General features: G+C 46.7%; 2 protein-coding genes across 12 annotated transcripts in view; both read right to left on the bottom strand.

Moving 5' to 3' along the window:
• LOC118510273 (high affinity cAMP-specific and IBMX-insensitive 3',5'-cyclic phosphodiesterase 8) overlaps positions 1 to 23033 on the bottom strand; it is a 124806-nt gene that overhangs the window by 7691 nt on the left and 94082 nt on the right. For 10 of the 11 annotated variants that reach the window (XM_036051876.1, XM_036051880.1, XM_036051879.1 and 7 more), the window contains 6 exons: positions 9068 to 9156; positions 3124 to 3180; positions 2797 to 2996; positions 2472 to 2531; positions 1650 to 1707; positions 818 to 916 (listed from right to left, as the gene is read on the bottom strand). In XM_036051876.1, the coding sequence (XP_035907769.1) occupies positions 818 to 916; positions 1650 to 1707; positions 2472 to 2531; positions 2797 to 2996; positions 3124 to 3180; positions 9068 to 9156 (563 nt within the window). Of the gene's footprint in view, positions 1 to 817; positions 917 to 1649; positions 1708 to 2471; positions 2532 to 2796; positions 2997 to 3123; positions 3181 to 4139; positions 4286 to 4468; positions 5285 to 7333; positions 7412 to 9067; positions 9157 to 23033 lie in introns of those variants that run through there. The other variant, XM_036051881.1, reaches the window with a different exon arrangement.
• Positions 3187 to 4132, bottom strand: LOC118510283. The gene is made up of 2 exons (XM_036051900.1): positions 3566 to 4132; positions 3187 to 3473 (listed from the first exon to the last, which is right to left on the bottom strand). Exons 1-2 carry the CDS (start codon positions 3861 to 3863, stop codon positions 3412 to 3414), a joined length of 360 nt encoding a protein of 119 aa, XP_035907793.1. The 5' UTR covers positions 3864 to 4132; the 3' UTR covers positions 3187 to 3411.

The following is a 23033-nucleotide window of genomic DNA, read 5'->3' as shown; positions in this document are numbered from 1 at the left end:
ACCGGTTGCAGACATCTCCAAGGACTTTCTCAACGGTGAAGCAATTATCTTCCCAAAGGCTTCTCAAGCGTGTGGCGATTGAAGAAGATTAATAAAACGATTGCTCTGCAGCGGCCATGGTCTGGCACCGGTGAAGGAAAACCGCCACAAGGATAGAAAGGATTGCGAGAGTAAACTACGATTGATTGAGTTAATGGAGGTTGATGCAAATGCGGCTGCAAATGGGATGCAATCGGTTGATCGAATTAATCGAAATGGGTCGCGACGACCGTGTTTCGCGAAAAGCGCCCGTGGCCTATAAATCCGGTGGCGCGGGATCGAAAACGGTAATGGATTGCAGGTAAAGCTTTAACTACAGACGGGCACGGATTTTAATCAACGCGATTTTTCCCCTTCTTCATCCACAGTTCTACTTGTTTGCAGTGTTATGAATTAATTTATGACTATTGCTTTCGGTCACCATTACGCGTAAATTCTGTGGCATTAGCGAGAGCACGTTCGACCGTTAAAAACAGCATTTAAAAATGCCGCCCGTAGTGTGCCAGAGCAATATCACGAACGATAGCCATTTGCCTTCGTTGGATCATCCGTAGCGATATGAGTAGCGCATAAACAACGATAAACTACCATGCACACTATTCGGACACCACGGACAGAGGGTGGCCGTGCCTCGTTGTGGTTGAACGGTAACGATGATGATGATGGCGATGATGGTACGATGACATTGCCAGAAAGCAAAATTGACCAACGAACGGTGGCGGGACCAGACAGGACAATGCAGGGACGGTATAAGCTGAACACGGGGATTAAAACCTACCTGTTGAGTCGATATCACATTCTGCGGTCGGACGAGCGAGTGCTGGATTTGCCGCAGCTCCGACGAGCAAATCGATACATGTGGAGACTCGATAATGCACTGCAATGAAGGAGAGAGAGAGAGAGGGTGGAAAACAACCGAACTGGGTATTATTAAGCGGCACCATTAAGCTAAAGTAATCGACTGCGGTTCAACTGCGATGGTGCCATGGTCCTTGCTGATGTTAGGATTTACTGCACCGGGCAGGATCGCGACATCCAGAACCATCCAGAGCAACGAAGAGCAGAGTGAGTGAGTAAAGTTAATGACGATGGAGTCGCCCGACGTGAGTGTTGGGCATGGTGTGTCAACGTGGATGGATATGGTAAATTGAATGTCAAACGCCAATTGGATAATTGTGAGTCCAGGGGATCCAGGAACGTCAATTTGCTACATTCTTTTCCAAGGAACCGGCAACGTGCTGTGGGAACGGTTTGCGGGGAACTTTCCACGAATGAACAAGTAAAGTGTGACAAAGTGTGTAGTGCGTCGTCCAGTGTTGGTGAGTGTTGGGCGTTCGGTGCAAGGATCCATTGAAACTAACGTTGAGTTGAGTGAGATATGGATAAATGGATTGACGTCAATTGGTTCGTGGTGTCAATCAAACGCCGGAATGTTCTGGGACTTTCGCCCTTCCGATAGTGTGTATTGTTGAGTGGTCCTTGTTGTTTGATATTAGTTTCATCGCATCACTGGGAGGCGACCGTTTTTAAAGCTTCTCGTCTGACTGCCGACGGCTCTGGATGAAGCGAAATCAAATTACTGAAAAGTTGGGAGCTGTTTGCACACTTACCCTGTTATAGCCAACATCCAGCAGAGAAATCACAGCCGTATCATCCTTTTCAAATACACTGCCGGCACGAGAAGGAAACGAAAGAGGGAGAGAGAGAGCGAAATCACAGCATTAGTGTATACGCAAAGCTTTACAAAATGTCCTTTTTTGTGCGCTTTAGCTGCCTTCCTGTGCTTCTCGGTCACTCGAAACTGATCTACCATAAGCGGATCCAATTTTCTGTGATTGAAATTGTCTCCCAACACCCTGGGGATGAGTTGAAAGAAGAGAGCGATAGAGACGAGCGAGTGGCGATAAAATTGTCCAGCTGGACATTACCCGAGTCCCCGAGCGTAGGATCGCTCTGAATACGAAACCTGGTGGATGAATGATCCACCCGGCAGGCACATAGTCACGAATCCATTTATTACCCATCGGGCACCTGTTATTCGCAGCACGTTCAACGAGCCTTTGAATAGCTCGGGTGACACCCACTGGCAGGCCGGCAGAGAATTTGGGCCGTAAATCGGAAAATCTTCTCTTTTTTCAATTCAAAAAATAAAATAAATGTGCGTCGCCGTGGTCAGGTGCATTCTTTTGCGAAGATTTACAGATTCGCAGTTACGTTTTTCCCTGCCAGGCGCACAATCTCTGATTGAAAAGCGACAATTTTCGCAAGAGTTCAATCAGTTTCGGCGAACGGGTATAATGGAGATCCTATATTTAGTAGAAGCTTACTAATGATGGACAACATAATAGTCCGATAGCACAATGACGGACATCTGTCGTTGACGCAGTGACAGTGACCGGCAGCACACGAGAGCACAGATGGGGAACGCTTACCTCTTTTTCACTACCGCAACCATTGTTGTATGTTGGCTACCCTTCGAATTTCGAATTGACCTGTGGATTGGGTTGGAAAATGAACTTTGTTAATACCTTGCGGAGCATAATGGACGAGCTAGATGAGATTTTGCTTGCAAGAATGGTACGTTATGGAACACCCATGTTCGCATAATGGTTCCCAGGTCAAACGATTTCACATTTTCCGGAAAAGCATGTTGCCTCCGTCCGTTTCAACACTCGACAGCACGTTTGACAGCACTGGCACTGCGGCGCTACACTGTACGGTGGCCGTGTAATGCGTATAATCTACATTTAGGCTCACCTGCCGAGCGCCTCCGCTTCCATCGTGCGCGGGTATCGCGCGTCAACGATGATGATGTGATGACCGCCCGAGCTGGGATTTTGGAACGCTTCGATGGCGCTTTCGGCCGACTTGACGAACGTTGGTTCCAGGCTGAGACGGTGGCTGGCATTGACCAGCGCGTCGAACACGGGATCATTTTTGCAGAAGGCAATCAAAATCTGAAAATACAGACCGACAGCACCGGATCAGGTAAAATGAAGCACATTGTTTGCGAAGCTGTTGAGAAGCTTCGTTCGTTACTTCGAGGCTACGGGGAAAGATAAGGGCCACCCTGGAGCATATTACCTTAATCACAGGATTCGGTGGTAGCAGGTTGGGAAACTTCAGATCCGAAACTAATCTCTGAAAACGGGGTTGTGGAAAACAACAAGAGAAAAAAAGGGTACAATTAGAGCTCTTCTTCGCTATTATCTCTCTCCACACGCTTGTAGGGGTTTGTTGTCGAAGCATTCTGTTTTACGGATATACTTCATGCAATTCTTGTGTTCTAGTAATACGGATATGACCTTGGTAGTAAAACCACACACTGTAACAAAGCTTCCGCCTTCGGGCGTCACAGCTCGGGTCGGGAATTTATACCTCTATAAATTGAACCTCTTCCTCCGACAATCTCGGTAGCGTTTCATCTTCCTCGCCTAAAACGAGAAAGCAGCAATCCCGTCGTAATCCACGAAAATAAACAAATCTAGCTCTACACAAATCCGTAATGCTGCACAAATAACACAACCTTCCTGGGAGCCGTGGCCGGCAACCAAATCGGCTAATTGGTGCTGCTTTCCATCGGACCTTGCTTCTTTGCTTGGACCCGGCTTCGGTTCGTCCACCGAGAACGCTACCGGCTCCCTCGGGGAGGTTCCATATCTCGGTTCCAGCTCACCGTACTCGTAAAAGTGTACGTCGTAGTTCGCGAGAATGTGCTGCCGAAAGGCAGGGTCGATTGAGTCGGCCGGTAGACTTCGAAACGCAGCAAACCGACGCCATTCGCGGGCACTCAACTGACGGATTAAAACCTTTGAAATATCCATCGACAGGGGAAGTTACACAACTCAACACGTAAATTGATTTCCAACTCGAACTGGACAACTTCGCACGAGGAGTGAGCAAATTTTAAACCACCAATCTGGAGATTTTCAACGAAAATGTCACAGGCTACTATGACAGTCGTCCGGTCAGAATTGTTCGTCGCAAATACGTCAAAACCAGCGGACTACTAGATTGATTGTATTGTTCTTAACGGTAGTTATTTGGAGCCTGGTTTTCGTAGCTGCCCGCGGGAATGTTCTACCGCGCCTCTTACTTACTGTCATTGGCTCCACGAAGGGCAATTCTTCCATAATGTCGGGAAACCGGAACACCTTCAACCCGTTCGATCGCCGTCCGTACGATCTGGGTCGAAAGATGGGGGTCGAGTTGGTTCTATAGTACACCTTCTGTTCACTTCCGTTATCTGGTGACGTGCAGTGAGTCCGTGAATTCATCATCGTACAATGTGCGGACAGGGAGATGACAGCAGCAGCGCCACACAAAAAAAGGCAAGTTGTAGAATAGAGTCAAACGAACGTAAATTGGACCAGGGAAAGATTTGAAGGACAGAGGACACACAGACACACAAAAAACATGACTATCGTACCACTGCTCAGTAAGCTCTCGTTGCGCTCCAGCGGAAGCGACCGTCGTGGCTCAGGTGAATTGATAAGCTCCGTCGTTAGTTTCGGACCGGTAATAAGCGAATCTCCATTGTCCGGCACCCGGCCCATCAACAAAGGGTCCGTCGGCACCGTCGTTTCTAGGGCACCGTTTTTCTTCTCATTCTCCGGGAGGAGGATGCTGCGTTGCGCCGTGGAGGATACTGTTCTGGTAATCTTCCGCTCTTGGCCGGGGTGCAGCATGCTATAGTCCAGGGAGGATGGTGTCCCGACGAGACTGTAGCGTCGCGTTGGACGCGTTCGTTCGGCCTGGGGCATCGATTCTAGCTGCTTCATCGTGAGCACGACGGGCGCGGGTTTGTAGAGCGTCTCCATGCTCTTGCTCTGGTACTTGCGGAAAAAGGATTTCATCTTGAAACATCCGATGACGGGCTGGTTGTCGTCGTCGTCGTCGTCTTTCATAACCCTTCACAGATGGGGCGAAGCGAACACGCACAGAACGGCACCGGTGCCAGCGTTAGCATTTCCAATTATTTTGCACCGTCCAACATTTGCCAACACTCGGGACGGCGGGTTGATTGTGCGTTCGATTGAGCGATTTTTCGTGATTGGGATTCTTTTCTTGGGAGGTTTTAAGCAGCAACAAAAAAAAGTTCACTTTCCAATAGTAACACTCGTGGGGAAAATCCTTTACGCAGCCGATTAACGATCGATACAACTATCTCCCACTTCAGATCTATTCCGTAAGAAACTCCTAGACGTAACACAAGAACTTGGCTAGTTGCCCAAGAAAAAAAAAACTAACCCACAGAATCACTCACAAAAAGCCCTCACAAAACCGTTACACTCTAATTGTTTGTTGCAGATCCCAATCCCAGTCTCCCCTTCCCCCGTAACAGCCAGTATCTGTCCATGTTATCACTGCATTGCGATCAATGTGAAGCGTTCCCCGTATATTGAAGCATTCCATCCGCCGCACACGTGTGGGGCTTTGATTTATGTATGCAGTATCTCACCGTTCGAATCTTGTGGGGCGTCCGTATGCATTGCGCAAGCAGTGCTCCACGATGCGGGCACACAACAAAAGCGAAGCGGCATGCTTTTCTAGATTTCCCAGGTGTACCAGGTGTACCACTACAGCACTGATCGGAGGCCCACCTTGTCCGGTTGCGCGTTTATTAAACGGGGCGCCATTCGGCTCGTTATCGCTGGCCAATGCTAGAATGCAAATTCATGCAGGGAACAATGAAGTCTTCCCCGTTCGCAAAGCAACCCCAAACCGTCCAACCCAGCGTTGATGGATTGCCTCTAATCAGTGGTTGTAATTGGTCGCATTTGCACTCTTTGCAGTCGTCCAGGTAAATCAGCCCAATAATAAGACCCGGGACCCGCGGGTGCGAATTAAAGACCGTTTAGGCGCTACAGGTGTGGGATGAATTTCACCAGCGAGTGGGAACGGTCGACGATCATTTTACTTATTGGCGAATTGGATATTGGAGTATTTTTAGAACTCTCATTGCACCACTTCACCTAATGGATTCTGACGAATGGCCGAAGTGGCCGGGTACTTGCCACTCGAGGCGGATTAGAAAAACAACTGTAGAAACACATTGCAAACGGTGGCTCTCGTAGGACGCAAGGTTCGAAAAGACGCACCATTAACGAACGAACCCCACTTGAAGATAATGATTATCTATTTGCAAGAAGTGGAGCAATGTTTCGCATCGTCGTCGTCGTCGTCGGTGGGATAAGTTCACGGAAGGAATGATTTTTTTGTTGTTGTTGCCCCGATGAACATCTAAATCTCACGTTTTCTGTACGACCGGACGAACTTCAATCAAAGAAAGTGCACTATATTGTGGCCCGGAAAAGGACAGGACAGCGACTAGAGAGCTTAGAATGTTGCCGCCACGGGGAATTACTACCGATGCCGCTAACGGCTAAGTGGGCTGTAAAGGCGGCAAAATGAAGAAATGCAAAGCTTTGATACAATTGCGTGCTGCAGTTGCTTCGTTCTGCACTAATTCCGTTCACTAGAGGTTGGATAAGGTGGTTAGGTTCCATATTCTTGCCCGAGGATTAATTGAATAAATACACATCATAGCTGTGGTTAAGGAAAAGGTGTAGAGTAGTTAAGAATTTTTTAATGAAAATGGAGATGATGGACTAGAACACTGGGACGTCGGAAAGCCACCAGCAGCAGCACCACGTATAAGAATATTTTTAATTTAAATTTCATTTACACATTCCTGCTGGGCTCTGCATTAAACCGGGATCGCAAAAAAGGGTGGGTAGATAAATATGCCGTAAAGAGTCCTGAGCTCAGGACGTTCTACAGCTGCTAGCCAATTACTATTCCTTATCATCTCGTTACACTGCACACCTTGCGCACCAACAAGCACTGGACCGTGTCGTGGATACGGGGAAAATATCCGCAGGTGGAATAACTGGACAGCTATGGATTTAATTACACCACGCCGGTTTAAATTGCCCGCACCCTGGCAGACATCCTGGGCCCTGAGAACCAAACCCAGCAGAACGTGGATTGATTTACGAGCATTTTGCAAGCAAATCCTTCCCGCTTCCAGGTGGGTTTTTTTTTTCGTTTGCGGAAATGGCGAAAAAGCAGCGAAGGACGATAGTAAATTACACGCTTCTTGACGTTGAAATTGAATAGAATGCACCGCTTGACGTGATGGGCAGGTAGTGTTACTAGGAGCTAGGATCGGCACTGCAACAGGTCTTTTCTTTTGCCACACAAATGCACTTCTTTCCCGTCACTGGCGTCAGCGAGCGCATCGCACACGCGTTAGAACAGCCGTTTGTTACACATTCGACAAGCAATTCACACCTATCGTCACCAAGATACGCTGGACTTTCTTGAGCAGTTTCCTTAACCAGCTCCACTTAACGACTGACGGTGGGCTGACGGTACCCTGTCACAGCCCAGCTTTAATTGGTGCTCTTGAGGCACAAACAACGGCATCGATTGTGGATGTGGACGCACATCATTATCAGGTGGTCAATTTTCATCGAGCTCACCGGACAGAGACGTCAGACCTGGGGAGAGCTTTTCTGCCGAGGCTGCTCAACGCAGTCCCAAACGAAACACGGCAACACGGTGTGTGTTGTAGGGCGCGTCATTCACGAAAGCCCAGACCCAGACTTGGGACACGGACTTCATTCACAGTCAGATGACGGGCAGGACGGCAAGGTGGTCGGAGATCGGCCGGCGATAGTTGACCGGCCGTTATCGGGACAGCTGGCGTTGGATTGGATTGTCAACGCGAGAAGACGATTGTTGGACGAAGGAACTTGGCGATTGCCGTGGCCGATAAGATAAGTGATGAGCGTGTTGACTGTGCCTGTCCACGAGTACGGTACAGTTCAGGAAGGCAAGCAGGTTGTAAAGAGAATCCAGAGATTGTTTGAACGCGTAGTTCAGAAGTCATAAACTTGATGACGGTGTTGTGTTTTGTTGAATGGGCTGCGCGATTAAGCTCGAGATATCAATTTTGGAAAACATCTCAAAAATTTGGAGCCATTTCCAGGACAATCAAAAAGACATCTTGTGGAGCTAAAAAACCCCGCAAAAAATTCCAATGGTGGCGCACGCACACACACACATCACATACATCACACGGCAAGGCTTCATTTATCGCCCACTATCGCCCGCGTTCGGCCCGCAATCTTTCCCCCGCACAAAAACCCACCAAAGACTGACTCATATAACATCGTTCGTGAGATCACTTGACACTTATTAAAAACGGACAATATGCATCGGGCGGACGAGCTTGTGCGTGCGAAGCAGAGACAGCCGTACGTACATTATCAGATAACACGCGTGCTAGATAAGAGTGCCCGGGCCACCAGATCCAACCACCCTAATCAACCACAAACTAGATGAGGCACTCCTTGCGGGAACTAAACGGGGGTGGCATATCGATTTCTCGATTCAAGAGAGAGAGAGAGACAGGGAAGACCAAAAACAGGATGTCTGGAGTGTGGGGCTGCTAACTGTTAGTAATCGTTTGTAGTAAAAGTGAAGGCAATATATGCTTGATAGTAATTTATTGCCGACGCGATTGGCGGTGCGTAATATTAAACTGTCCCTCCCTCCAAAGTGTTTTCGTTCCCTCCAAGGGCGATTCATTAAAGTGAGGTGGAGAAAAGCGTTCACGCTGCCCGAGCCTCGGCATTAGCTTATACTTCATTAGCGCAAACTGCAAATTTCTGTACAATCGTTGAGCATATTTTGATCTTTATCTCCAATAAGACACGATAGAACCTACTCCAATATCTCCACTGTGAACGAATTGTTAAGTACGTGGAAACAAATCAGGCTAAAAGGCAAACAATTGTGATGATCGGACGTCGATAGGATGATGTACGGAGAGCAAGCAATGATGCTTTGTTTGGAATGTGTCTTAATTAGGAGGGCGAAGTTGAGTGGATCTAATGAGCTGAGCTTTTCTCGAGCGTAAATCGAATCAAAACGATTGCTTAACATTGGTTTAGGTCATATCCATATTACTAGCCTGTGATTAGAAGCCATTATACACCAATTGCTGGTCTCTACTTACCGGGCACGAGTCGAGAGGTTCCTCCTCGGGTGTCAGTGCCAGCGACGACTTCCGATGACCGTACCGGCCCGAACTGCTTGAGGTTCCACCTGCGAAAATAGACCCGAAAAACACACAAGAAATAATAAAACAAGTCCCGATTTGCTTAACATCCGAACCGAAAGTAATGGAGGAAATTTAAATTAACAGGAGGAGGAGCTTCACTAAAATCAGCTTTACTGGAAGCATGCTAATGAGCGAAAGACATCACCGGTGGAGGTCATAGATGATCCGAAGGCACCGGCACACCATTTCCCAATGTCATAAGCGGAAGTAGCGGTTCGGATCGGTTTTATTTACCTTCGCTTTTCCATCCCGGCTTATGGTTGCTTTCTTTACCGCCCAAAGTGAGAAGGGTGGAACGGGTGGAAAATTCACAACAAAAACCGACGTGAAGTTCGTCAAGTTCAAGCACCGGGTGGAAAAATATCCGTCACCGAGCTGCTCTTGCAAACCGAACCCCCCCCCCCCCCCGCCCCATCACACAATCGCGCCCGTCAAAAGATGAAGATCAGATCGGATCCATCATCGTCGTCGGAGTGATGCAAACGCACCAGTGCGGAGCTGTCTTGAACAGCCCCAACACATAATAGACACCGGCAGGAGATGAAGATCGAGCGAAGATCGTGGGGAGCCTCGGTCGCTGGTCTTTTTTGCCGATAATTGGGCGCTCGGTGCATCCGAAAATCCACGTCCAAAACAACGACGGCACGGCGAAAGAAAAGAGCGTTTTTTTCCACGTTGCTTAGTTTCTGATGGCTTGATACCGAGTGCGCACGTCAGCCGTCGTTTTTTGTTGTTGTTTGATGCCTCCTCTTGTTTTTCACCTCTCTCCGGTGCTCCGGTGAGGTACTTTCGCTTTCGATAGGCTCAATTAATGAGCCGGATGAGAACCGCTTCAAATCGCGGAATGATGGATGCGTGCACGGTGTGATGTACGGGGAGAAACCGGGAAGAGATTATCAAATCACTCACAAATGGTCAGCACCACACTTTTTCGGTGGAATCGGCGTGGTGATGCTCGGGTGGATGCGATGGGAGGGAGGCATGGGCAGGAAATGACCCATCATCGCGAAATGCAAAATCGATCAAAGGCGTGTGGAGGAGAGATGTGTTTTTCGCTACTGGAAGTTGCTGTTTCCGACTTGAAGTGCGGTGGAGTAGTTTCGAGGCAAGCAGTTAGATAATGGCCACGATTGTCAAACCGGTTCATCTGTGGTTGAGAGTGACTTCAGATGAGCTTCAGATGAAGAGCATTAGACGATGAATTTTAAATCGATCATTCTAAAGGCTTGGATATTTGTTACAAGCTCTCAACGGGCAAGCTTTTCACATATCAAACAAAACAGATCAGTAAATAAACATGTCTCCTCTGTCCTCTCCATTAAACAACACATCACACACACATACACACGGTCGTCATTACCGAAATGCAATTCTTCTCTTGCTGCCATTGGTTTGGAAAACGGAAAATAAGCTTTTTTCTCTCCCCCATTCACCGGGCGGATTCGCACTGACCCTGGTAATGAAACTTGTGTATGTATGTGTGCGTTTCCGCTGGAAAACGAGTTCAAAGAACGGATCGAAATCGAAATCGGAAAAATAAAAGCGCACAATCTGACATCAGCGTTTGTTCGTCGGGAAAATGGCAAACGTTGCACAAACATACAATTTGCTCCAAACACACGTACACATCGGTGTTCTGCGAGTGGGCGAAGGGAGTAGCCTTTAATTGAGACAAAGGGGTGGGTGGTGGGTGAAGGGGTCCACTTTTCTCGCTCGAGTAGTAAATTATTTTCCCAGCATGTGGTGTCCTTGTTTGCTGGTGCTGCTGCTGCTGCTGCATGTACATAGCTACCAAACGTGCTCTACTAGGTTGAGCCCCTGACCAGTGAGTACGTGCTTGGCTGTGGGGCAAAATCAATCATTTATCATTAAGATAAATCACAAGAGTTGGGTTGAAAGGGAGGCGAAGGTCCTTCCCAGTTTCGTTTGTGGTTAAAGGATACATTTGTACAGCGAGCAGCGAACTTATTGATGAGATATGTTGGGAAACATATGCGTTGCAGAGTAAATTATCACCAACTCGAATGATTTCTGTGCCTTAATTTTGGCAAAAAAGCCACAAGAAATTCATAAAAGTAAACCGAGATAAAAGTATAAGCTTTTTAGCTGATTCCCTTCTCTTCAATACACGGCAAAAGCACACCGAATAACACTTTGATGACTTCATTCAGCTTTTGTAACTAGAGTCCCGATCGCCCTGAAAAGATGAAAGACATCTCGCTGAAGATAAATAACGGCATTATCTCGTATCTTCTTCCCCCTCCTCGTGACGTTTAGCAACCGAACCAGACATCAAAGAGATTTTAATGATGAGCGGGAACAAAGCGCTTAAACAGTGCTTCTTGGGTGTTTAAGCGCTTTGGGGGCTTATAAAACTTTTATCCCTTTAAAGGCTTAATTTTGCATTGCGAATCGTCGATGGTCAATACGTTGGTAGTTTCACTTTGATTTGCACAGTACAACCATTACCTGCAAGCTGTTTGCTGTGGCATGATCATCAATTGCGTTTCTCACCCTTAACAATAAGTAGGACACACGTGAATACAGGAACTGACGGCTAATCCGTTGTGGATTTGAATGCCAATCAGTAGGATCGATATCGATAATTTTAAACACTGATTTGCAAAACATTAGATGCAAAAATCCAGCAATCCAAATGTCCGTGGCTCTCGGAAGTCATTATGCATCCCTCAACTGGACCACTCCCCACGCCGAGAGAAATCACATCACAGCGCTGCCGTCAATCTTCAAAAATGTCAACAAAGCCGCCAAATCCGCCAAAAAAAAAAAAAAAACACCTCGAGAGAAAGTTTTTTGCATATTCGTTTTTTTTTTTCGGTAAAATTTGTCGCACAATCTCGTGAAGCATCTTCACCCCCACGATCGGGCAGGCGCAACAAATCACATGCTTATATTTGTGTCTTGTTTCTGCCCCAAACCCGGCAGCCCGACAGGCTTTGGAAGCGTTTTGGGAGCGTTTATTTAACCTGTTTTGGCACCTGGTACGCACCGGACGCACCGAACATTGTCCACAAAAGTCACGGGCGAAATGTGTGAGATTTCGTAGCTAAAAGATAAGCCGGCACTTTCTTTCCCGGGCCGGTCGACGTGCATGACGCGCATATTGTTTGCCGAGCGCTCGCTCGATGTTAGAGAAATGCTTTCCCGAGTCAGCCGACACACGACGCGTACGCATGCAATTATGATGGCACAAAGCATACGACGGGAAGGAATTAGAAATGTTGCGTGCCCGCGAGCATAATCGCAACAATGGTGACGCGAATAATGCCAACATCAGAGGCGAGTGAGGATTCTTCGGATGCCACATGCAACCCGGCCGGAAGGCAATGAACTGTTGCACGAGGGAGAATTTCGGAGGAGATCGGTTCAGAGTACCGAAATCTTGCCTGGAACCGGCTGCAAGTGGCAACTTTCCCGTTGAGTAATAGAGTTATTGCATGTGGCATAAATGAATTTATGCACTCGCCTCCCGTACGTCGTCGGTGCTGGCGGGATGGCTGGCGCTTGAGAGCATGTTTGCATGTTTGCTTAAGGCTTTGGGAGAAATTTTGGAGAAACAACCTTACCATTCTCGTGGCGGTTGACGAGTGGCATGGGAAGAGGCCAACAAGAAGGACAGGGTCGGGGCGCCGAGGTGTAAAGCAATAAGTCATAAGTCATAAACGGTTCCACTTGAAGCTGATGGCATTGGCCGTTGGAGTATGCGAGGTAGCAGCACAGTGTCCAACCACATTTCGGCTTCCACAATGGTGTAAATTGTGATGGAGGCGATTTTGTTAAATTTAACGTCCATTCCCGAGCGAAAGGATGAAAATTGAAGCTATGAAATGGAAAGTGGTGGTCTCAATGAGGTCAATTATGTTGAAGGAAAATAGCTTCGAATACTTCCGACCTGAAAACTGATCTCGTTATGGCATGATTTATCGCTCATTTCACGTCTGATTTAGTTACTTCCAAACTGAAATGGATTACTTTTTTGATAAACTTATCTCACAGGAAATTAAGCCTCAGTGCTGGGGTAAAGCAACAACTAAATATTTGACCCGAAATCGTTAATTGGACAGTTTGTTTAATTATTATTATAATTTCACCATTTAAAACACACCGATAACATGCTCCAGAAAAATTAAGCAATCAACCGTATCAGAAGCGATGCTCCTTAATGCCTCGCTATTAAGCCCGAACCGATCAGTCAACCACTTTCGCGCTGCCTGCCAATAAAAGGAAAAGTGCCGAATGAACCTGTTCTGCGTTCCGCTGATCCGGCGAACGAAACATCTTCCAAAACTAAAGCGCTGTGTCCGCGAGCTACCTACAAGAATCCGGAATTGATCAAGAAATTCCACCAACGGATCGGTGTTTTTTATTGGACACTACCCGTTCGTTCGTTCGTTCGTTGCACTCCTGGTCCGAGATGCTAAAAGGCAACAACCATCCAGGGAGCACGTACAAGAGTTACACTTTAATCCATCGAGCGCTTCTGTCTCGTGTTTTTCGGTCCCAACGCACACGGTAGAGAAGAAGTGCTGTAGCACGGTTGAAATACGTTGTCCGCTATCTTAATTCTTGCAGACGATCGGATGAATTGAACGGGCGATGCTTAACTGCCCCCACATTTTTATGACTTATAGGTGAATTAAGCTGCCCCAATGTTCGACATCAGAATCAACCGTTGTCGGCCATACGACCTGAAGAAGACGAAGCAGAAGCCCAATGGAAACCCGTTTCGATTCGGGGGAGGAAAATGGGAATGTTCTGGTCGGACCGTTCGGTTTGTTATCTCAAATGTGACATCCCGGACCCGGGCATCGGTGATTGTGGGTGAACAGAATGGAAGGGAACTGTTTGATTTATCCAAAACCGAGCACCGTGCAGAGGTCGGTCAATGGAATGGAGCTGGATTTTTGCTCGTAAATTCCAACCACAGAACGGCCATGGGGCCATGGGGCTTGGGGTTCGTCACGGGTCAAGCGGATCGTTCCATTTTATTGGCACACCTAATGAGTTGAAGAAATTTTTTCTTACATTCTTTAATTGCTCAATAACTTGGGGGATTTTTGGGGGGAGAGAGAAATAAAATTACAAGGTTTACATAGCATAAATTAGATTATTGAACAACCTCTAGACGAAGGCTCATTTCGTGAAAGTATTTGTTAATAGAAGAAACATAAAGCAATAATGAGCAACAGAAATGAAATGGAGAGAAATCCATAACAAATACTTTAAATAAAAAAAGAAATGTAAAATATAAATGTAACTACAATAAATGCTAACTGGAGAAAAGTCAACATAAACACTAACAACTTGAACGATTAAAAAGATAAATAAAAAAATCAGAAATAATATGCAAATGAAATCAAAGATGCATAACAACAAAAAAGAAACACACCCAATTATGAGTTAAAAATGAACTGCCAAAGCAAATAATGAACGTGACAATTAGGCTAAGTGAAACTCGACGATCATCGCTAATTAAAGCCCTGGCAGGGTATTATGTTCGGCAGCTGTTTCGCCGGTGTGTGAAACCGGCACCCGCTGAATGCAACAATATCGTTAAAATAATGGTGAAAAATGTTAGCAAAGTATGAATCGCTGGCAGAGAAATCCTCCTTCGCTGCAAAGGAAAACTGTCCCCACCACGCTTGATCGGAAAACTGGTCGCGTTGGAGGTTGGAGGTTAGCTGGTAAAAGGTCGCGAGCCACCTGCCATTGTAAGGTGGAAAAATTGTACGGATCGTTAGAAAATTCTCACATCTAAATCACACCGTGAGCTGGGCGCGCACCATGAGACGTCTGCTGGCACGGCTTTGACACTGCTGGCTGGAGTTCAGCAACATAACTACGTCAACGGAGATCTCATCATTTTCCGCACCTTCCGCGCGGCGCCAGCACGGTGAAAGGGCGCGAGAAGCGAAACGATCCGAAGAAGAATGCATCCGCGCCTGGTGGGTGGGTGAGTGAAAATGAAAGCAAACAGCATCATCACACACGCCCACTTGGGGCGAGGGCAAATATTATCAAAGCGAGCGCACATATAACACGGGATAATGCGATCACACGCCGGGAATATGTATCGTGTATGATGGGGATTTTTTTTGCCCACTCCAGTCAATGAACTACATCATGGTGCAGCAGCAGTTGCAAGAGCTCCATGTTTGCACCAGTTTCGAATGCACCGGTTGTTGCATCGGGAGTTATCCACTTTCCTTGAAGAGGTGTGCCAAAACTCGTTCGTTCGGTCGTTCGTACCGCGTTTGACTGTTAAAACGGATCTAAACGAGGAACGAGACGGCGAGCGATTGCAGCACGCTCGCATCTTGGAGTGCTCCGGATTGAAATCGCAATCACATTGGTCGCCCTGTTGCTGATCTGATCTTGTCGAGCAGCTCCAGCTAGCTGGGAGGAAAATTTCATTTTCCCTTTTTCCCCCGGGGCGGGTTTTCGGGTTTCGATCTGATTAAAGCGCCTGATTCCTGCCGTTCGTGGTTTGCTCATTAGTGATTCCGATGCAAATCCTGCGCTCATGTAGCGATTTACAATCAATGTACCAAAGTTGGTGAAAATTACTTTATTTCAAATTTTTTTAGAAATAATACATGGACTTAATTATTCTTAATGAAATTTTAATGGCAATTCTTCATACAGTTTTAAAACCAGCGACTATTTACACACAATTGCCCTCGCTAGTGTTCGCTCCAACTTCAACATCAGTTCCACATTAGCCACTCTTCATCTACGCGCGCTCGCGAAGGTGTCAAATCGAGCATAAACTAATCGATAGCGGAAGGCACACACATACACACACCAGAGCCCGGGGTGGGTGTATTAACTGGATCCCATCACGCTAAGCTCCCTTTGCTGTAAACCATTTCCGTTAGTGGCAGGCAAGTTGGGAACTGCCACCCATGTAACATGAGCCAATGAATGGTGGCTGCGAGAAGGAAGACCGTGTCTGTGCTTTTTTGCGCGCCATTAACAAGCCTTGTTTTACAGAGGCTCGTTTTCTTTCGCATCATTTGCTGCGTTGATCTAGTGGTTAAGCAGCTTCATTAGTGTGCATATCGATCGTTGGTTGCTGTGATACTGTGAAGCACCGGGAGGATGGCAACACAAAAAAGGGGAAACGATATTCCAGACTACTTGGACCGCGTTGTTGCATGGATGCATATCACAACGAGCATTAGCTATGCCGTTTCCATGTGACATTGCTAACGATCATGATCTCGTTTAAATTGCTTCATGCAAAGAAATGGTGTGCATTTAGATCAAAGATTAACCGTATGTGTATCACAGTTTGAATGCTTTCTGTGTTGTGACCGATGCTGTCAAGATATGCAAATCAATGGCAATTCTAATCCTGTTTGTTTTACTACACAAGCGTCCAGTTCGTGGAATGGTATACTGAGATTCCCCTCAGGAACCCCGTACGCATCATGACATCAAACACTCAGAACTTGATCGATGTGTATCCCGGAAGGACCTCCGCCTCTATTTCCAAGAACCAAAAGTATCAACTCCGATGCTAGGAAACCTAGCAATATCGATTCAAGCAATTTCCGTTCTATCTCCGAAATCGATACTCACTATCGCGTTCAATCCCCAAGAAGCTCGAGCTGGCCGAGTTGAAACGAAAAGTAATAACTCGAGAAAAATAAACTTATTAAAAAGTTATAATTAAACCTTCGTGCTCATTTCCTGGTGGTGTGACCATTACGTGTGCGGGATAAAGCTTTTCCCATCACGACCAGACCAAGTATTTACCTTGATCATTGGAATAAGTAATCTCTCAGCTCGCCACGCATAGCAATTTTTCTGTGACGAACGGTGTCCGGTGAACAGAATGAAATTTTCCTTAAATTCGTCAATTCTTTTCATCCGTCACGAGTCGCGTTGGACGAAATTAAGGAAACCACAGGAATTCTCGGGAAGAATCGATTCTTGCTTCCCAAAACCAACGTCACGTAATTGAACGTAGCATCCAACCGTGACGTAGCCTTTAAAAAATGTTTGAACGCCGCGATAATAATACCACGCTCCTGAGGGCACTAGGAGCCCAAAAGGAGTCGGAAGGGAATAGGAGCCGACCGGCATCAATCAAATTTTTGTATGGTTTTTGAAGCGATGATGAGGTCAAATCCTTGCGCTAATGCAGTACACACGGTGGACGTGGACCTGGGATGTGCTTCCTATTCTAGGTTTTGTTCGGTAATTCTTCAAGAAGTCCAACAAGTGAGTACGTTTCGGGGCCCTCGTTCAAAAGCGTCACGAAGGTTAGGGAGACGGATGAAAAGAACACAAAACAACCGGTCGGCGTCCTCTAGATGTCCCTTGAGAGACCCGAGAGCTCGACCCAGTTCTTCTACCTGCCCTTTTCCTGAGCAATTGTGTGAGGAGTCCGTGTGAAAAATAAATCAAATCGAAATCAGAACGAATCAGCCCAGTCCAGGAAGTGTCAGGAAAGGAGTCTTGCCCTTAAGGGCGACTGTGTATGTGTGTGTGTGTGCGTTTGTACAAGCGGTAGTGAGCAAGAATGGTTTCTTAATGACTTTTCTAAGCCGCTTGCCGGACGGCATCTCGCACCCACAGACCCGCTATGTTTTCCCGGTCGCGCTTCCCAATTCTATAACCGGCGGCAATCATCGCCACTTTGGACATGATCGACCGGGAGGCAGCGAGGCAGGCAGTAATCGGTGGAAAGATTGATGGAATTGCTCAGCTCCGGTGCGGGCTTTGCTGGGTGTGCTCGAGAAAATATCGAAGCCCGGTGAGGAAAGTCACAAGTACACTCGAATGAGCTGGGTGAGAAGCCGCCAGACGAAGCCTCTCGCGATGACGCTGAACCGGCGACTGATCGTTATGATTATTACTCGGAAACATGTGAAACGAATTAACGAATTTCGATACGACCGGCCAACCGTGGGGGCGACAGTGTAAGGAAAGGACTACGGAATTTTGAGCTCGTGTGATCGAAATCATTCACATGCATCTTTTTCTTGAGATAAGTATTTTTAAAACACTTTTAGAGTGAAAAAACGTTAACGAAATGCGATGTGAAGCTGATGGATTTTAATTGTCCGGGCGATAAATTGAGCACCGAAAGGGCATAGGATAGGACAAAACGGATAACGCCACACAATACCCCGAGAAGGATCAGGTTCGAAGCTTTCGGTGGGATCAAACGGGTTAGAATGGAGCAAAAAAAAAGGACAAGGGTTCACCTGATTTATGGAAACCAGTCTTGAAGCCTTCTTTAAATGGAAAAAAGGATTCCAGATTTCTAGCCCAGGATGGATGTGTAATTATGAATCAGTGGTTCACATAGCTTCCCCCGCGTTCATACTTTTACAGCATCTAGAGGAATAATTATTTTTCGATTTGAGTATAGAACGGAAGGCTTTCCATCCTCAGAAAGGCGGTAATAGTCGGCCAAACTCATCCATCAATTAGGGGGATAATTTCCGAAAGGTTGGATTTAAATGTTTGCTGGAGGTTGCTTTAGACCAGACCAAGATCGCCCGTTTGAACTCTTTTCGATCCATTCTCTTGAAATTACCTAACAAGCACAACATACTCAGTAGAAAGAATATACTTCGTTCCAACGGTATATGTGTTATTAGACAAATTTCCTCCTCGTAGAGTAACAAGCTTTTAGAAACAATTTTCCTGGCCAAAATCAGATGCAGTTTGGGGAAAATTTGAACGTTATTGGAATAGGCCAATTATGAGAGCGTGCCTTAAATGAGTGCTTTAGAATTTCCGGAAGAAAATGAGGAAAACCCTAAACCCTTCGTTCGGAACTCGGTCATGGTAATGAGGAAACTGCTTCACTGGACGTTTTATGCTTGAGAGAATAAATACTGTAATTTGCTGAAAGTTTGGGAGAGCAGACCGCCAAAAGCCAATTTTACACAATACCTTACGAAAAGTTTCCTCAATGTAATGAAATGACAAGGTTCTCCGTGGGGAAGCAAAGCAGGTAAACTGTCATCAATATCCCAAAGCTAATTGAAACTCATCCTTAACCATTTCATCTGCTTTGGAGCATTCCAAGAAATCTACTCCCGCTCGAACGGTGCGCCCTGGGTACAAGGATAACGACCCATAAAGTTGTCACGAAGGGATTGAAATTTGGCAAACGAAATTCTTTCTTTTCGGTACAATTCCAATCAGAACGTTTCAACTCGGCGTAATACCTGGTAAGCTAAAAGGCAAAAGGGATGATTTCACACGTAACATAAGTTTTCGGTGATGCTTACCATTGAGCTCCAAACTGGTATGAAATTGAGTTACGAATGCTCTCGGCGGTAAGCCCCCAAAGGCCCGCATCGAAACCTTTGGGCATTAAGGGAGGTTCTATGGGCGATGCTTTTCTGTTGCTTCTTTTTTGTCCCACACCAACCGTTACTTGGCACGCGTGTGTCAAATCTATCGACGAAACTTTTGGGGAAGAATCGCTGGGACACGCTCTTAATACACCTTTTCCAATCCGGGACTTGTCGAACGTTTTTTGGGTGAGTTCCGGAAAATTAAATTGAGGTCAGTGACAACTCAATAACGCTTCGGAATCTGGTCCGAACAATCTTTTCTAAACAATCAAGCGAAATTGGCTCAATTTTCGAAAGGATTCCTCCAACCGATATGGAAAGTGAACCCGTGTCGGATGACTTACGAGCAGTGTGAGATCATCCGAGTGAGTGAGAAGCGCTGAGAAAGCGATTAAGAGCGACAACTAATTTGGAATCAATATTCATAACATCGCCAACACTGGACAACACGCCGGGCAAGGCTGTTTGATTATGCTAATACATCCGGTCAGGTGCTGTTCCGTACGGAGCATACGTGTGATCTTTACCGTTGGCCAAACCTCGTTTCCCCCTCCAAGCTGCTTGCTTGGTTTGATGAATGGCTATCAGGACAAATAAGAAACGCGATGAGAAAGTCCCAAAGCCACTATCCAATCCTGTGTGTCCGTTGACAAATCCCAAAGATTCGGTGTGCCCTAGAAACGCAATAGCAACGATTTAGCGTACGAATTTATAGTCGGTTCCTGCGTGAAGCCGATAAGCGATCATCTCCCACCGGGAAGCTCTATGTCGATTGGGGGTCTGCGGCACACTACGGGTACTTCGTTCCAAGACACCGAAGACCGGTTCCGCTGCGCGCGCTGTACATGAAAGTAAACAGCTTCCCTCAGCTTCGCTTCTTCGGCTGTGAGCAATATTTACCAACGATCAACGATCGCCGAAAACACAGCAAAATGAATGTTAAACGCGGCAATGCTACATGCCATCTCTTTTCATTTCGACTTCTATCCGACGTGAGACTTGGAGGAAAGTTTGCGACGCAAACCGGACGTACACGGCCAAGAGCTACCAAGTTCATGAGCGAATCGTGTGGTCGTGTGAGCGAATTGTTGGGTCTCAGTGAATCAAGTGAACGCACGCGTGAAGCGTGGATGCTGCGCACGAGGAATTGGGGAGGATAATTATTGAAAATTGGGAAAATTGTGGTCCGACGTGACGCAATTCCAACAGTCCAACAGACGATGCATTAAAAGAAATGGAAAGCTAACAGTAATGGAGCATAACGCATCTTGCAATGAATTATGAAATTCCAAACACGAATGAATGTGTCCAAAACTTAATACAATGTTGTCCAAGAATTCCTAGCATGCCTTTTATATCAGCTGCTCTCCTAGAGACTGACTTCCTTATTCTATCAGCTGAGCCTCTCCTTCTTCTCACAACAAACCTCGAAAATATAACTCCCTTTCGGTTCCCCTGGTATGTCAATCATTTCATCTTTCTTTTGTTCTTCTGCTCTCTATCTCCTCTCCAACAAAAAAATAATCCTGTTTTGTGCGAAGAAAGTGATCTCCACAACAGAAAAAAAGGGAGGCAGAGACACGCCGGGAGAGTCTTTTGCTTTGCACGTGTGATTATTATTTCGGGACCCTTTCATTAGGTGTTTCGCTCCAAATGCCCGTCAAAAACTTGCGGATCACTGGCCACTGGTCAGCAGCACGCGCCTCGACGAAAAGAGGACGCTTTTGATGATGGACATCCAATTTGGAGAGATGCAAAGCGAAGGAAAAAAAACTTACAACTGCTCTCACCAGAGATGCGAGTGAGCTAATGGTGAGTAGTGAGATGCGAATAAAAAACACAACACAACCCCACGAAGGGGAAATTGCACGATCAACCCCCTGCTGAGATGCTGCCGGGCCGGAGCTTTCGTTTTCGTTTGCGGTCCAATGCCGGGGGGAGATTGGGTGCCCGATCGCCGGCAAGGGTGAGAAAGAGTCAAAGAAAGAGCCACGAAAGTACGTGCTAAAAACCGCCAATCTGCGGGAGAAAGAGTTGCTCCGGTAGGTCTTGGGGGTATTTTTTTTTTTTTTGGGGAGGTTGAGCCACAAGAAAGGAACAAATTTGCAGCCGGCCGGGAGAGAGAAAGCAACCCTAGGATTGGTGGTTAGGGTGGGATTGTGGGAGCGTGAGCAACATTATTTTGACCACGTTGTGTGGAGCTGGTGGAGTCGGAGAGAGCGTGAAGTTGGAACGCAGCATCAGCCAAGATCGCGCGAATTCGTCTCGTGTTGCGGCAGTATTTGGCGAACAGTGCGAAAGTGAACGCGGTCCTATTCGGTATGATGTTGTTGCGCCAAGACCTCTCGACGAAGGTGTCAGAATTGTGATGCACCTATGTATTTGTGTGTGTGTGTGGTACAGAAACGGAGAGCAATTAGTAAGACGATCTCTGATGATGTGTAACTCGATCACAGACCACATCACGATCATCATTATCGTCAGCTGGATGATCTTTGAAGTGTGTGCAGTGATATACGGTCGGCAGTATTTCACCGCCTGTCAGGCCAACAAAGACGATGCTCCTCCTCGCCAGTGTCAAAGGTGAGGAGAAAACTGTTGAAGCAGTAAAACAAAACCCGAAAGCAGAAAAGAATAACATACACCGTGTACCTTCTCCGGCGAAGGAAAACGCTGCGGGTTTTGCTGCTGGGAACTACCGGGCTATACTAGTGTGTGTGCGTTTCGTTCAGTGCGATCGTTAGCTAACCTCCCGAAGCGATGGGAAATCTCGTGCCGCGCGTTGTTGCGTTGTGAGAATATTTTTAATTTAAGAAAAAAAAAAACACCCAACCTACAGGCGTTAGGCTTTCTTTGAGCATTATTTGTTGACATGTAATGTTGGGTGAAAGAAAAAGCTCAAAAAAAAAGGGAAGGAAAACCATCCACAACAAAGACCGGCATCGGGCGCAGGCGAGCGAGAGGAAAGAAGAGTGATACGAAATTAAAAGTGAAGCAAAATAAAAACAACTATAAAACGGTTCACTCTTGATCGCTTTGACGTTTGAAGCGTGCGTGAGATGTGCGGGATCGTCTCACCAGCGCGTGAGATGAGCTGTGAGATGAACGGCAGCATCCAACATGAGACGAGCGAGTGAGCGATGAGAAGATCGCGCGTATCGCTCTCACCGATCGCGAAGACGTTAAAGGCAGAACAAAAGAAACGAAAAGTGAAGTGTCCGCGCGATGCTCTGTTTATCATTGCGTCGAGGTGCTTTTGCTCCGTCTTCTTCTACTGCATCTCACCCTAACCGTTCGCTCACCATCGCCATCATCGACGTCGTCTCCGGTGCCGTGCGATCACCGTCTGCAGCCGGTTAATACGTTAGAAGGTGCCGAACGGTAAAGACACGCGGTACCAAGCGTCTGGTTGTACTGTTGGAGACGATACACACACACAGTCGGTATTTGTTCGGCTTCGCTGCTCGCTTCTTGTTGAGCGTAGATCAGGTGGAAAATTGAATTCCATTAGCAGG

This window comes from Anopheles stephensi, chromosome 3 (genome assembly GCF_013141755.1).
Source record: "Anopheles stephensi strain Indian chromosome 3, UCI_ANSTEP_V1.0, whole genome shotgun sequence".
In the NCBI taxonomy this organism is placed as follows: Eukaryota; Metazoa; Arthropoda; class Insecta; order Diptera; family Culicidae; genus Anopheles; species Anopheles stephensi.
Note: the sequence above shows the minus strand (reverse complement) of the source record. Positions and strands in the feature narration are given on the sequence as shown.